This window comes from Dreissena polymorpha, chromosome 10 (genome assembly GCF_020536995.1).
Source record: "Dreissena polymorpha isolate Duluth1 chromosome 10, UMN_Dpol_1.0, whole genome shotgun sequence".
NCBI lineage: Eukaryota > Metazoa > Mollusca > Bivalvia > Myida > Dreissenidae > Dreissena > Dreissena polymorpha.
The window spans coordinates 88,624,247-88,641,830 of NC_068364.1; the positions used below are offsets into that span (position 1 = coordinate 88,624,247).

At 33.0% G+C, this 17,584-nt stretch overlaps 1 protein-coding gene across 1 annotated transcript in view; it reads right to left on the minus strand.

Annotated features, from left to right (window-relative positions):
* Positions 1-4,690: 4,690 nt before the first annotated feature.
* Positions 4,691-17,584, minus strand: part of LOC127848811 (A disintegrin and metalloproteinase with thrombospondin motifs adt-1-like) — a 410,245-nt gene continuing 397,351 nt past the window's right edge. The window contains exons 11-13 of the mRNA XM_052381447.1: positions 8,991-9,152; positions 7,623-7,769; positions 4,691-5,639 (exon numbers count right to left, since the gene is read on the minus strand). Coding sequence (XP_052237407.1) covers positions 5,218-5,639; positions 7,623-7,769; positions 8,991-9,152 — 731 coding nt within the window. The 3' untranslated portion in view covers positions 4,691-5,217. The remainder of the gene's footprint in view (positions 5,640-7,622; positions 7,770-8,990; positions 9,153-17,584) is intronic.

The window sequence follows — 17,584 nt, forward strand, 5'->3', positions numbered from 1 at the left end:
TTGCCATCATGTTTTTCATTGAATCTTGTGTTTATTTTGGTGAAAATATGCATTTTCGACCACGGCAATGACCTTTACACATGATGACGAGTCGTGTGTGTTTCTCTTCACCGAATGTAAATATTCGACCACATGCTGACATACTTTTCTAAAAGGTTGTTTCTTTCTTTGTATTTGACTTTTTGCATCAATGTCTTTTTATGTACATTGGATCGTATGCTATGATATCACCTTCCATAAATTGTAGCTCTCTTTAAATCATGTATGTTTGTTAAACAAGCTAAATCACGTAAGTTTACACCTCTCAGAATAAAGCGTCTGATGGACCATGTGTTTATGGCAACGCGTCTGAACATGTATATATAAATGTAAATTATTAGAAACGTTTGTAATTACGGATTGTATTCAGACCTGTTGAATGCGTCCTATGACTGTTCTTGTTAATGATCTGTATTTTTTGTTTTAACATTATTGTATGTTAACTATTTCTCGGTTCAAGCATACATTTAATTGAAACTATCGATGGACAAAAAGTATTTCTCGCCTAAGACCTATAATCTATTTTTGTTTCGACAGTTGATAATGTACAAAAATATTCACTCTGTGTATGGTTTCATACAAACAAATTCGTCATCGACTTGAAGTTGTGAACTCTGACCTGACTACCTTTTCGCAGATTTTCCTCTTTCGGATACTAAATTGATTCATGAATTACGCATGCGTGTTTTAAATAACGTGGCTACACTTCCGGCTCAAGTCGACATATCAGAAACTTAAATAAAGATCAGTGTAAGCTGTTTAATACTAAACATGGGATCAAGTGGTGATATCGAAAATTCACTGAAAAAGTTCAAGCTCGTTTTAATCGGAAAACAAAGTAATGGATTTACCATTTTATATATTGTTAATGATTCTCTCGCTTGTTGAACTACCAATGTTGTTAGTGTTTACGAACTATCACAATGTTCGGAAATTATCGGGAAGGTCACAATAAATGTTGTTTATGCCCTTCTTTCTTACGAATAATCAGTTGTTTTCTGCAGTAAAAATTTAAGAGGTGCATCCCCTGATTGTCTAAATAAATAATTTATTTTGTATTTAGCCACATATGTCTTTTAAACGTATACATTATTAAATTGCATTAACCCGTGTATCATATGGCTTCTTCCCTTTAACTTAAAGTGTTTCTCTAAAAACAACGCGAACAGCAATTTAGAAGATTTAAATAAAAAATATCACGTGGGTTATTTACTGAATGATGCACTTTATAAATGAATATATTGATGTATAACAGTAAAACAATTAGCATCAGTAACATCTTTGCTTTTCTACCTGGTGGTATTGTTCAAGTTGTATTTTGTTGTTTTATATGCAATTTTTTTTTTGGGGGGGGGGGGCTTTGACAACATCGCTGCTATATGTTTAAAAATAATTTTAATATGTAATTGTGTTTCTCTGCGATCCTAATACTTATCTGAGATTTTATTACATTTGGCGTTCCGATCATTTTTCTCTGTTAACCCCTAATGATCTCACAAATCGTGTTCTTTTATCATTTTTCGTTAACTCCTGGTACATCTATGTCACTTTGGTATACATGCTTCTGTATTTTTTAATAAGTTTAGCTTATAGTACATGCGTATGTTGATGACAATGAGATATAATTTATTTCAATGCCAATATATTATCACAGGTTCGGATTTTCGGCCCTATTTGAAGATGGCAAGAGACAGCCTCTGGTACATAGCACTGGTTGTCCAATAAAGGCAAAGGTTATCTGGTAATGGCTGTATCATGAAACTCCCACTGTAAACAAATGTCCTACTGCCTCGACATCTGAGGGACGTCTGACATGCAATTTAAAAGGTGGGCGCAAATGTAACCCAGCCAGAAAAAAAACCCCGACCACCATGGAAATCGAACACGGGACCTGCCGGTTCCTAGTCAGACAGACACTCTACAGACTTTATATCAAACTTTAACCAACGGCGACGCCGACGCCGAGGCGAGTAGTATAGCTCTTTTTTTTTTCGACAAGTTGAGCTAAAAATTAATAAATTATTTTCATTTTTCTGATTAGTTCGAAAAACTATTCAGGGGACAGAATTCGTATCAAAGTAAATGAGCGGAATGATAATTATTGAAAACAAAGCTTAGGTCGCATACAACATTTTCATTGCAAGTTAATTTGGTAGCAAAAATTTTTTTATGCAAATACAATATCATCATAATAAAACGGCTATGGTGTTTAATTTAGTTAAATTAATATGTATTTTTAAAGAAATGGCCGAATAAGTTACGCTGACTTTGGGCCGAAAAAGCTTCCAGCCGAATCATCACATTTTTAATGCCTATGCCGAGGAAGCATGGTGCTGAATAAGCCTGCTGAAAAATAGTATATTGCCATTACGTAGAATGAAACTGCAACTATATAGAGGTTATTGTTTTTTCTTCGATGATATTTTATTTTATTGACTAACCAGATATTTTGGCGAAGAGTCGAGATTTTGATTAGGTCAGAAATGATGCAACTACATTGCACCCTATGGACCAAACATTGAGGACCAATGCACTTATACAATAATTTATTGGGAAATTGACAAGATAGTATATTTATGAGTTAAATAAACCGAGATATTCCTTAACAAACATATCTGGCGTTGATTGTGTTTGGGTTTGGTGAAAGATAAAAAGTTATATCAATAAGATCAAAGATAGGGAATGCCTTTTTCTGCGCAGTTCTTAGCTGCACCACACGCTAATCAAATTAAGCGGTATTTTGCCAATTGTCGTGGCTTGTTTCGCATTATTAGATATAATCGATCATATATTTATAGATACAGAACTTATAAAAAAATACATATATTTATAGATACAGAACTTATTAAAAAAACATAATGCAGTTCCAACACGGAAAATATTTCTAAATTCTTGGACTATGTTTTAAATCCAGTTATGCAGCATTTACCATCGTATGTTAAAGATACAACATACTTTATTAACAAGATAAAAATTATTAAATTGAAAAAAAGATTGCTACTTTGTAACCTTAGATGTATCTTCTTTATACACTAACATTCCCCATAGTGAGGGAATAGATGCTTGTAAATATTTTTTAAGAAAAGAAAGAAACTATAAATAACCATGTAAATGTTGATGATGTTAGCAAACTTTGCAAGTTGTTCTTGAAAATAACTGTTTTGATTTCAATTATGATACTTATTTACAAACTATGGGTACTGCTATGGGAAGTCTTATGGCACCGTCTTATGCTTCCCTTTTTATGGGTTAATTTGAGGAATATTTTCTTAACAATACCTCTATTAAACCCTATATTTGGCTTAGATTTTTGGATTACATTTTTATGATATGGAATGGCTCTTTAGAAGAATTAAACACTTTTATTAATAATTTAAATAACTTCCATTCAACCATAAAATTTACCTCTCATATATCTCAACAGTGTGTATCTTTCCTTGATGTATCTTTATCAAAAAGTGAACTAGACATTGTGTTACAGATATTTTTTGTAAACACACTAATATGCATTTATACTTAGATTTTACGTCATCTCACCCCATGTCCTGTAAGCGGAGTATTCCATACAGTCAGACAAAGCGCTACATACGTATTATTTCTGATGATGATGTATTCAATCAGTCCTTATCTAGTTTATTTAATTATTTTAAAAGTAGAAATTATCCAACATATGTTATTGAAAATGGATTTTCTCAAGTGAAAAATATGACACAGGAAAGTGCATTATGTGTTACTCAGAGAAATACTGTATGTTTTAACACATCACTTCCTAATATTGCTAAAATTTGACACGAATACTGGGATTTGTTCAGATTATCAAACAAGGAAAGTGTTAAGTCTTTACATTTATTTAAACCTATGTTGGCCTATAAAAGACCTAAGAATATACGTAACAGCCTTGTAAGATGTTCAGTGTCTTATAACAATACTGATATTCATTTATCGGGTCAATGTAACCGACCAAGATGTACACATTGCATTACTATAAACATATGTTCAAGTTTCAATAGTAGTGTTACTGGTTTATCGTATGATTTACGCTATGATGTTGATTGTACTTCGCGCAATGTTATATATCTTATTACATGTAAAAAGATGTAATAAACAATACGTTGGACAAACTAATCAGAATGTTTCCCGCAGAATGAATAGCCATAGATTTGATGTAATAATAATAAAAATGATAATAAATGCAGCACAATGCAATATTATATAAAACTTAAGTAGCTCATGATTGAAATCCTGCACAGCCATTGCGAGAAATGATTATGATAAGAGATGTTATGGAGGGTCAATGGGTCGTGTACCGGAACCAAGTTTCTGACTGAAATACGACATGGAGAGTTGAAAAACATACCATAAACTATCGATTTCCGCGCAGAGATTTGACTGGAACCAGCATAGCTGGATCGAATCCCTGCCTTCATAGCGATTCACGTGATGAGAGCATAGCCACGTGGAATACTATTCTACAATTGTTATATTTCCCTTTTTTTAATTTGGGTAATTTATTTGTTGTTATGAACCTTAACTTATACACTATTTTTCAAATATAAAAGAAATACATTGATACTACTTTTGATAATATAATACTAAGGCAAACAATCCAAAAACAATTGTTCATGAGAGCAAGAAACGACAACGCTGCGTAGAGATTTTTAAACTATGTCTTAAAATACTACATACATACGTAGTTTAAGTACCACCAACATTAACAGGAGGATCAACATAAAGATAAATTTAAAATAATAATGTGCTTAATACATGTCAGTCCAAACGATAAATATCAGAAAAAAAGAATAACCAGTGAGTACTTGAAATGTAAACATCTGGTGATTTATTAATAGACATGCAATACTTTTGTAGTTCCGTATGTTACACGAATACACATATATCAGATACAACGATTAGACGAAAAACAAGTTCTTTTTTTAAGTTAACAAAAAGAATGTTTTCTGATCGCGGAGTCATAACGTTAGCGCTCTTCTTTATTACGATTGTGTCATAACCCATGTCAAAATGTCACACTGTTCCCTTGTTCTTGTAATGAATTGTATCATATATCGGTATGTTATGGTGTTAAGCATAAAGATCAGTACCGTTTTATGTAAAACGATACCAGCATTTACGTTTCATGCATAAATTTCAGCACGATGAAAAGCATGGACCGCTTGAATATTACAGAAGCATTAACACACCAGAAAACGATGTTAACTTTGTGTACATATTGTCAAAGAGATAACTTCCGCTGAAGTCGGGTGCTGATCTAACCCAGATCTGATCGGATATAGCAGCCGTGGTGAACGTCTGCATTAACATGCACTGATATCCAGTATTGCTTGTTTGAAAAGTTGATCTTTCCAGAGTGGTGCCTTGCTTCACAATATCAATGTAACCATTTTGGTTCGCCTGAACACAGTACTGGAATGCGAAGGCATACCTTCCAGAGACGGAGACAGTAAATTTCCCAGATGCCACGTCATAACATTGACCTTCGTTGATTTCCGCCGTTTTGAGGATAATATCCTGTCCAGGCGATAGTCTCAATTGACCTTCCCGAATTCGTGCGAAGAAATGAACCTGTGGCATCACTAGCTGATCTGAAAATAAACAGTCATGAAATATATATTTATGAGGAGTGTGTACTGTACACGCGAATGGAATGATATGATTAATAACGAAAACTAACGAAAATAATGGTCGAACGAAGCAACAATTTATAACTTAAATTTGGCGTTAAGAAAAAACTCTTGTTTTTAGGTATGCTGAGTTGATATAATAAATAGTTGCAAATATAAGCAGATTTTACGAAAACTTAATGAGCATTTCTATAAAGTCATAAAGATACTGTAAAAACATTAACAAGAGACAAATGCGTGCGAATAGTCTTTTATTAAGCCATGGAATTCCTGCATGAAGACGTCTGAGACTATATTTATTATTATAATTTAAATTTGTATGCACAATTAATCAAACGAATAACGTTATAAACCAGTTTTCAGAGTTTTTATGACGGCAGTAATTGGCTCGTACTTTTGCGCGCGTTTACGGAAATAGCTCTTGGTTTGTATGCTTTCATGTGGTTAATAGAGAACTATCAGTGCATTAAAACTGATATATCACTGTTTCAAACAGTGAAAAATAACAGTAAAATGATCGATATGTTTCAGCTTTACTGTGAAATGACGTCATTTTTTTTACGAAGTTCTCCAATTAAATTTGTTTACAATGTAAATAAACGATGAAAAAAGCATAAAATAAAAATAAAATTTGTTGATTTGGTGGAATGTCGATTTTAATTCACGAGTGATCATAGAAAATAATATTTTCAAGAATGGCGCAGCCACGAGTGAAAATATATATTTTCTATGATCACGACATAACTGAATCCAACAATTATCCTCTATTTATTTAAATTCCCATACTTCTTGTTGTTTGTTTAATTATATATCTTAAGGAAACACTGTTTACGAAACTACACAAACACTTAATATGTTCAGATTTTTAATCCAAAAATAATTTGGGGAAGATATTTGACATCATTTTCATAATCCAACTTGTACTGGCATGTTATTTAAAGAACCACAAAATAAACTATTGAATGACATAGAACGGTAAAACAATTAAAGTCAGCGTAAAGACTGTGAGTAAATCAATGTATGCGCAAAGATGAGTAAAATTCATGTATCCGCAAAGATGATAAAAAATGTATGCGCGAAGAGCAACTAGTGGAAAAAAGGATTGACCAGGCTTAACTATGCTTCGAACATACTAACGACATTAGACGGGTCTTCAGAACTTTATTTATATTCCACTGTAGATATAGAAAAAAGACTACAAAGCTTTCAGTGGTGCATTTTATATTTCATTTCAGTTATGATCGACGGAGTTCTCTATTCATCACTGCTACAGAATCGGTAATTAGTGTCTTTGCGCTTTTATAGCTTCGTTCAATTTTGATTCCATAAGCGCGTGCAATTTTACAATGATAGACACGTTAAATCGTGAGTTAAAGGGATACGTTTAACAATTAACAGTCTTGCTCAGGCACTGTGATCCTAAATACTTAAAAAAATGTATTGTTGATTTTATTAACTTGAATACCTGTTCTTGATTTAATTCCATGCCTATAAGGTTGAATATTTTAAGTCTTAGCGGAAACAACGTCTATGAAATTGACATTGCATGTGACTTCCCACTATCTAGAATACGTGTAATAGAATAAACGCAGTCCTGTTACACAACCAAAACAACAAAGAGACATAATTCAGATTCTGCGCGATACATGGTAAACTTAACACCGTCTCTCATCTCTGACATCAATGTGCGGTTAAAAAATCTGATTGCAAAAACTGCCTTTTATATAATAAATGCTGTTAAAAATAAACATATACAAGATAATAGAAGGTTGGTTTTACTTAGCAACTTTCCAAATAAAGTTTATAACTGTACGTTACATGTTTTAAATAATTACCGCTAACTAAATAATCGGTAATAAGTACTTGACAACATGAACTATGGATTCGAGCATAACATTGTTGGATCATTCTGTGTTTGAATATACTAGCATCTGTTTTCATTACATGATGTTTTGCACATCACATTTTGAACATCAGACCCAACACAGAAATTCTGCATGTCAGACGTTCCACTGCAGTTCCTATAGCGCTCCCTTAGGCCATAACCACAGGTGTCAGAACAAGAGCTCCAGGATCCCCAAGCTGTCCAAGCTAAAACACAACATTAAAATAAAATTGACTTATATAATGATTATGTTTACTTCATTGGCATGGCATGTAAGACTAGAAATTCTAGAAAGACATAGAAACAAATGACATTTCCAATTGATAACATACAATTTATCTTAATAGTTATAAATCGTCATTATTCTTATTATCAATACATTTCGTACGATGGTTAATGTAATGAAGCTCAAGCGGACAACTCTCGTTACATATAACAATGCACCAGAACCACAAAATAAACTATTGAATGACATAGAACGGTTAAACAATTAAAGTGAGCGTAAAGACTGTGAGTAAATCAATGTATGCGCAAAGATGAGTAAAATTCATGTATCCGCAAAGATGATAAAAATGTATCCGCAAAGAGCAACTAGTGGAAAAAAGGATTGACCAGGTTTAACTATGCTTCGAACATACTAACGACATTAGACGGGTCTTAAGAACTTTATTTATATTCCACTGTAGATATAGAAAAAAGACTACAAAGCTTTCAGTGGTGCATTTTATATTTCAGTTCAGGTATGATCGATGGAGTTCTCTATTTATCACTGCTACAGAATCGGTAATTAGTGTCTGTGTGCTTGTATAGCTTCGTTCAATTTTGATTTCATAAGACAATTTTACAATAATAGACACGTTAAATCTCGAGTTAAAGGGATACGTTTAACATTTAACAGTCTTGCTCAGGCACTGTGATCCTAAATACTTAAAAATGAATTGTTGATTTTATTAACTTGAATACCTGTTCTTGATTTAATTCCATGCCTATAAGGTTGAATATTTTAAGTCTTAGCGGAAACAACGTCTATGAAATTGACAATGCATGTGACTTCCCACTATCTAGAATACGTGTAATAGGATAAACGCAGTCCTGTTACACAACCAAAACAACAAAGAGACATAATTCAGATTCTGCGCGATACATGGTAAACTTATCACCGTCTCTCATCTCTGACATCAATGTGCGGTTAAAAAATCTGATTGCAAAAACTGCCTTTTATATAATAAATGCTATTAAAAATAAAAATATACGAGATAATAGAAGGTTTGTTTTACTTGGGAACTTTCCAAATAAAGTTTATAAGTGTAAGTAACATGTTTTAAATAATTACCGCTAACTAAATAATCGGTAATAAGTACTTGACAACATGAACTATGGATTCGAGCATAACATTGTTGGATCATTCTATGTTTGAATAAACTTACATCTGTTTTCATTACATGATGTTTTGCACATCACATTTTGAACATCAGACCCAACACAGAAATTCTGCATGTCAGACGTTCCACTGCAGTTCCTATAGCGCTCCCTTAGGCCATAACCACAGGTATCAGAACAAGAGCTCCAGGATCCCCAAGCTGTCCAAGCTAAAAAACAACATTAAAATAAAATTGACTTATATAATGATTATGTTTACTTCATTGGCATGGCATGTAAGACTAGTAATTCTAGAAAGACATAGAAACAAATGACATTTCCAATTGATAACATACAATTTATCTTAATAGTTATAAATCGTCATTATTCTTATTATCAATACATTTCGTACGATGGTTAATGTTATGAAGCTCAAGCGGACAACTCTCGTAACATATAACAATGCACCTTTTAATTAAAAAAGCAACATGCAGGCTTAGGTTAGAAAAAACGTTAGTTTAAGGACACCGGTCGGGTTTTACTTTAAGAACATATGGGTTAATTTATAGAGTGATAAACAGAAGCTCTTGACTATAAAATGCAATAATTTTCTGTCAGTTGGTTAATTTGGTAACTAGTTTATTTAATTATCAATTTCCATTAAATTCAAGTTGCTTACACCCATTGTATGTTTATTTTAAGTTTACATAAATATTTATCTTCCTCGGGTTTGTTTCTATTATTTATATTTAAAAATATAAAAACATGTTTTACATGTATGTTAGGGCTCACACGGGTCAAAATTATTCTTCGGGTCGGGTCGGCGGGTAAAAATTAAAATACCTGAGAAAATTCGGGTCGGGTCAGATAACATAAGTTACTTAAAATAAAACTACATTTACTGTCATAGCATCTTTAAGATTTCTTAATATTCAACTGTTTGTCAAGTATAATGTTTATCATATTATACTTTTTATTGTTTTGATTTATTTAATTATGAATAAAATACTGAACTGCATAAAACAATTTATTAAGTTTACACAACGTTGTTGAACTTAATCAGCAAACGTTAGTATTACTTGGAATAGCGATCAAAAGTGCTTGTACAGGAAAAACAACCTGTCAAGCAAAAAAAAGCTTGTCTTATTTTGAGGAGATAAGCCAACATAATTTTCACTGTAAGCTATAACTGCATTTTTTACTTTGAAGTCAATATAGTTTAAAATACAAATTTCCTTTTTTTTAACGTAACTATTTAGGGGTCTGAATAACAAATTAATCTAGGCATTGATGCTTTTGGTGCGTCACTTCTATTCATTTATGTTTACCCGGTATTTGTAATAACAAAACTGCTTAAAAAAATAAAAGGGTGTGATTTTACTTCACTTGTTTAAACGAGATGATTTGACTACACGTTCAACATGTAATCTTGTATTTCGTAGCTTGCGACCCGAACCGGTATCGTTCGCAGAAGCTTTGACCCGGATTCGCGGGTATTTTTTTGACCCACGGATTCATTTTTTTTTTAGGGTACCCGTTTGAGCACTAATGTACGTTATTCGATATAATGACATTAAAGAGTGCTAAAAGGGGTAAGAATAGGCTAATATGACTATCAGGCCATCCGTAAAAATGCTTGGAATAACCCGACCAACTTCATATCAGGTTAGTGTTTAAGTTTCGATTGAATATGGCTTTAACCTATATATTTTGGGACTGAACAATTAAGAATGGAATGCACACCGGAAATTATATTAGTAATACATACGTGTATATATTTTATTAAATTACAACATGTAACACACTTGATTATAGTTGTAAGTGGTTATTTTTAATGTGTGTTTCTTTCTCAGTTTTAATGTTTGACAAAAATGTTTTTGCCTGAATTTGTAAGCCAAAAATGCACGCTATAACGTTAGTCGATGTGTGCTAAAAACAATAATACAATCCCCCTTTTAAAGTCTTAGTGGAAACAACGTCTTTAAATTTGACATTGCATGTGACTTCCCATCATCTAGAATACGTGTAATAGGTTAACCACAGTCCCGTTACACAACCCAAACAACAAAGATAAATAATTCAGATTCTGCGCGGTGCATGGTAAATTTTACACCGGTTATATGTCACAAATAATGTTGAACTAAATTGTTGCCTAAAATGAATATGTGTTATTAATTTGTCTAGGATAAACGATACATTTACCGTGAATTTATATAATATATTTGTATTTAATTAAAGGTTGCAAATAAAAGTGGCAAAGGAAGATATAAAGTTTCCGTATTATTTTTTATAAGACAGACACAGCTAAATATATTTTACTCGCTTGATAACAGTTAATCGAGGAGGACCGCAAGATCGTCATAATGTAAAACAGCTGCCTATAGTGAAATCGAGGGCAAAAAACATACAAGTACGGACTCAAATACAAATGTTGGCCGGCGCAATAACGGAGAGTTGATCGTTATATCCCAAACGAACAATTTGTAAAGTATTACTTCATATATTTAGTTCACTAAAGCGTCCGCCATGCAATGACTAAGATGCAAAATAACTAAAATATGCGCTTACTTTAAACTGTCTTTTGGAAAACAAAATGCTATTTACTTGCACAAACTGGCATTGAGCAGATCTTGTAATTGATGCTGTCTCCAAAGCAAGGGTTTCCGTCACTTGAAGGCCAGGGATTATCGCAAGCTCGGTCACGTCTCCTCAGACCCGTTCCGCACGTGACACTGCACGACCCCCATTCAATCCACGCGCTCCAAGCACCATGGGCTATATATTACATAACTCGTTTAGCATTCACTGAGTTGCACCAAAAGCGTCTTATTTGATAATTAAATGAAGTGAGTACAATGTAATTCATTTCATCTTGACACAAACTATGATGTGAAGTGAATGGTAATTCAAAAAAAATACATACAATTTATTATGTGTTAGGTTGTTGTGTTTGTTGCATTGACTCATCGAAAGACCAATAGATAGATTCGCCTTACTTGGACATCTGTTGAGAAGACAGTCTGCATTGTTTAATGAAGGACCCTGACAATCCTCTCCTCCATTGAGAGGTTTTGGGTTGTTACACTGTCTGGTCCTCGATATTGTTCCGTTGCCACATGTAACGTCACAGATCCCAAAAGCGCTCCACATTGACCACCCGCCGTGGACTATGAACAGCAATACATGTTTATATCATTGTCCACTATATAACACTAGCATTGCAACTGACTAATTGTCGTGTGAAATGATGCCAAGAAGTGCAGCTTTGACTTATATATATCGTATTCTGGCGACAAAAACATCACGTAAGGTTGACAAAAATGATGTCAACACGATGTATGTGATTTGAGTTGAATTACGACTTGGATCAATATAATTACAAGACTCGCGTTTTAAAGACATAAATAAGACATAACATTTGCAATGAAGTAGTAGTCCCCGTTGTGACCTGTATAAAAGAGCTCCTAAAATTCTTATACAAAACAATTTTTCAAACATTTCAAACATATCAGTCGTTATTATACGATTTTCTACAAAATTGCTTATGCGTATACAGATACGTACCTACGTTGCATAATCCACAGAATTTTCGACATAACTTGTATGCATTATGGTGGTCATTGCAAACTCCGAAAGTTGTATTGAATACCTCGCAGTTCGGCTGCTGGTCAACGCATGCTTTACATGATTAAACATGAGGTTATTAATATTCGCAGCAATGTAAGCAATTACAAGTGTATACAGGTATGATATATAGGTTTTACTTAACTAAGAACTAATACTTCAACCATTTATATGATACGATAATTACATTTAAAATGTATGTATAAAATACAACATACACACGTTGCATACTTTCTATTCAGACAACATAATCTTCACAATTATTTTCAGAACTTACCATATGTAGGGGTCGTGTCCAGCAGAAAACCTGAAACAGATTTAATATGATTTCCTGAATGATGCAGTTATTTACAAAGCAAAAGAAAAACACTTAATCCATTGATAAACAATAACAATTCATACCACATTCATTTACCTGACGAAGGGCAGCAAGATAAAACGATCACGCAGACGAAACCTGAAAGTGATACGTAAATCAAGCACACTATCAATACAACTGTATTATCGTAATGAATTATGGAAGATCTATATTTTCGCAATAGCATTTACAGAAATATTTTACATGCAGTTAATGTGTAAATGTTATATGTCATATATGACGTTCGAAACAAATCTTAAATGGCATTTTACAACGTTTTATTTCACTTAATGATTAAACATGAAATTAATTTATATTGATGTTAATCACGTTTTTTAAACCGTTTAAACAAACCATTAATGAAATGATAAGCCATGACTCGATCTCCAAAAGTTTGCTTACTCTATAATCTTGCTACATGGGCTCAACACTTCTTATATAGTTCTACTGTTATCTTGCCTAGTCATTGTCGAATGTGCGTTACCAGACGAAATAGTAATGCACGCAATAACACAATAATTTATTACAATTAACATGGATATGAACCGGCATGTTTGCTTGTTTAATCCTCAATATTGGTAATCATTCTAAGCCTTACATTTGAGAACGTGCTTTTATAATGATTTTGTAACAAACACACTTTGTCCCTGTTGCGTAATGATCGTGATACTTGATAGATTACAGTAATAAATGATAACCCGTATTGGATATACACAGACGTTTAAGACGTAAATCCCTTTCACAGCCTAGGTTACAAATACTTAGACAAATATATTTCTTATATTATTATAAAGTAATCACACCGCAAGTGTCTACAATTACGTTCCTAGTTGATTGATACAAATAGCAGGCTGACATGACCAGCATCCGATTCATACGTTGTTATATTTGGACGACACAACTTATAGCATGTTATGTTGTACCTGATTTCACGACTTGCACCGAATATACTTTACATAGGCGTTTTTTTTTAAATAATAAATTAAATATTTTTCTGTATAAGAGTGCCTGAACAATGTAAACACATCATATTAATAAAATGTCATCGCGTGTCATCTTTATTACACCTTATTGTTTAGGATTGTCAATGATATATTCATGTTGAAAAGTACTTTGTGTGTCAATATTTATTGACTATATCATAATTATATGAGTAATGTTTTCGCAGAAATATGGCTAGCATTTAGTTTTAACGGTTACTTCTTTATTGTAGTTGTTTAATTCGTTTGTCGGACGCATAACAATGTTTGTTATATACGCATGTAATTAAATATTTCCATGTGCTTAATAACGTTTCTCTTTCAAAGTGATTGTAATCAAATTACACACGCCAGGATCCGCGTTTCAGGATACTTCGAACAATTCCTCATACTGGTTATTTAAACCCAATATTTACTTTAGCTCGATTGCATCGAAAGCCTTTATCTTAAAGAAACTCTCTCGAGTCCGTTTCCTGGGCCTAAAACCGGTCTTTGGTGTCCTTGAGGAAGATCGAGAGAACGCTCCCCGAGTGGGGATCGACTCCGTAACCTCGTTAGGCGGACACCGTATCAATTACGTCATGGCGAACTTATTGCCGGTTAAATTTGTTTATGCTAAAAACTCATGATCGAAAAGAAAAAGCAGATTTCTGCAACCCATGATCATACTGTTTCAATTTGCTATATATTTGTATTGACGTTGTAGATTTACAAGTCTTACATCGGACTTGTTTCTTAAAACCTTTCGGAACATATTATAAAAAATGAATGTGAATACGTTTCTAATTATAACGTTTCACATGTTTATTGTGAATTATATCAAGAATAACTCGATTTCGTTAAAACAAATCCAGCGTCTATTATAATTTTTCAAATGCACTAAAGTTTTTATGTTTATTTAACTTACTAATCCGTAATATGCACGTCTAAATACGTACGGAATACTCTGCATCCATACTTAATCATGAGAAAGAATATCTAGTGACATTAGGATATTAGGAGTTGTTAATTCCAAAACAGTTGACACATGAATTTGTAAAAGAAGTGATCATCCAGGTTTTTCGTGTTCCTGCATAATCATAATCATTATTGAAATTGAATAAAAAAGTGATGCAATGTGTTAACCTTAAAAAAGTATATTTATATGCGAACCTTTTTTAATTTTTAAATTTGCAGACTTTTTTGTTATAGGTTTTGCGCTGGAGGAACTCAATCCCAACCTTTAAGGTTTATTTTTTACATGACACTGTTACGTGTAAATGTCATATGAAACAACGTTCGTAATCCAAATAAAAACCTAACCATAAGGTCGTTAAATTTATGTTCATGCAATAATGCAACGGAGGAAATGAAGAATGCATTCGCAGGTAAAATGATAACATTTTCCTGTGCATGTGTATGCCTACTATGGATGGGAATTTCCGCCAGTACATTCATGCTGTGATATGTCAATCTTATTTAAATACAGAACATGCATTCTGTTTTATGACATTCTTATTTTAACTACTGAAATATCCTTGCCGAAAAGTGACTTTGTTATAAACGATATATGGGACTAGATTTTGTACTCAAATATGTCTATCCAAAGTTCAAACATGTTTATTAAAATGTGTAAAGTGTTGTGAGTTATGCAAATAATTACTTATACTCGTTTACAGAAAGTTAGGTTTAATCGTAATTTTTCGAATGCACCACTTGTTTTGTTAAATGTTTTTGTTTACGTTTCTTACCAGGTGTATGTACGACTAGATAAGTACGTCATACATTGCACATAAACTTAATAATGAGTAAGAACATTAAGTGGCATGAGTATTTTCTACTTTCAGAAACTTGAATTTGTACAAGAAGTGACCATCAAACCCACAACACTGCATAATGTTATAGCGTTCAAATTACAATGGTCATGTTCTTAAAATTTTGGACTGAAATTGGTTGGGTGTAAAACTTGTTGAGGCTGAATTATTAAATATGCAAATGCACAACTTTGTATCATAAAGTACAACGCCTTGTAGTGTGAATATATGAGTAAAAAAGTGTTGTCGTACTCTGTCGGACAATATTGTATTTGCCAAAAGTTTAATTAAGTGTTGCAATTTATAAATTCATTGTATGCGATCAATTCAAATGAAAATTTTATAGAGAAAACATGTTTTAGGTACATGATGGGTTTGTCTGATGTTTATTTTTCAGTCAAAGGTAAATCTTATCTCTCCACACACCACTATGTCTTAAATATGTTTTATGTTCTTGTAGTAGCATAATTGTTATTGAAATTAAAGAATATTTACATGCAATGCGTTAAAATGTTAAAACGTTTATGTATCTTCGAACTGTTTTAGAGTGATGTGTTTAGATTTTTTCTTGTCATAAGGTTTTGTGCTGCATGAACTCAATCGCACCATTCAATGTTCATTCTAAAATGTTACTGATTCTTTTGTATGGCACATAATTCAAATGCCATCAATACAAATGTAACCACCAAGGCGTTCATTGAACGCTCATGCAAAGATATGAATATTCATATATAACCGTATAACAATATAATGTTAATATGTTACAAACTTTTAACAAACAAGATACGTGGCCTATTCTCAAGAAAAAACGAGTTATTTTTTAATTCAGTATTTGATAAGATAATGTTTTTTTTAAAGCAGTAAGAGGTTGACTTCTAATAGGCGACTGGATTGTAACTCGTCAATACCCTGATAACGATATGAAGTTTATGTAAAACATGACATAAGGAATACACCATGTATTGACAAGGCGAAATAACTGAAGTTAAAAATTATTAATTCATTTCCATTAACAGGGATTGATATCATGCAAATTCATCGAATTTGTTCTAGCAATAATAAATGTTTGGTAAAAAAACATGTATAGCCTACAAACGATTGAGGCCCATGGGGAATTAAAAATTACCACAAGCTTCGTATTAAATGGTTTGTTTTCGTGTGCTTCAACTGAGTATCAAATTTAGCCAGATATTCCGTAAAAACAACTACCGGCTAAGTTAAACATACCGGCGGATGTCTTTTAATCTGTAACGTGTCTTATCGTCGGAGATGAAAGAGCAACATGTCTTGATTATGTAGATGCCATCTGTATCTGATTGCGCATATACTATACACTCACTGTTTTGCTTTATGTTACACATAAACCTAGGTTCGGGTAGCTATGTCTCAATTTCAAAATGCTTATTGATCCTAAATACAGTCTTGGTATTGTGCAGGTGACAACACAGGAAATGGCATTGCAGTCGTTGTCATCTTTCGGTAGAAAGGTTGGAAATACCATAGGATTACCATATCTCTGAATCCCTCTTGACAATGAGCTCTGATGTACTGTTATATTAATCAAATCAATACAATCAATCTTTCCTTTTTATTTTAATCCTTCAATTAGACGGGTGTCACACATGTGTAACACTTAAATACAATATATACGTTTGTTATTTCAAGAACTTCTAAGGTACTCTGTTTATCGAAGGCAGAAACGTGACTCACGTGGATTAAATTTTAGTGGCAACCTCGCCATAGCACGAAGTGTTTGGTAAGAACATGTGTGATCGCACTGAGTCCGTCGTCGTGCGTTTTGCTACGTGCGCCTTCAATCACTAAACGAAAGTTCGTCTAAACCGCAACGCAAACTAGTATGCGACTTTGTAGGATCTGAATTCTAGTGATGCTCTACAAATGTTATG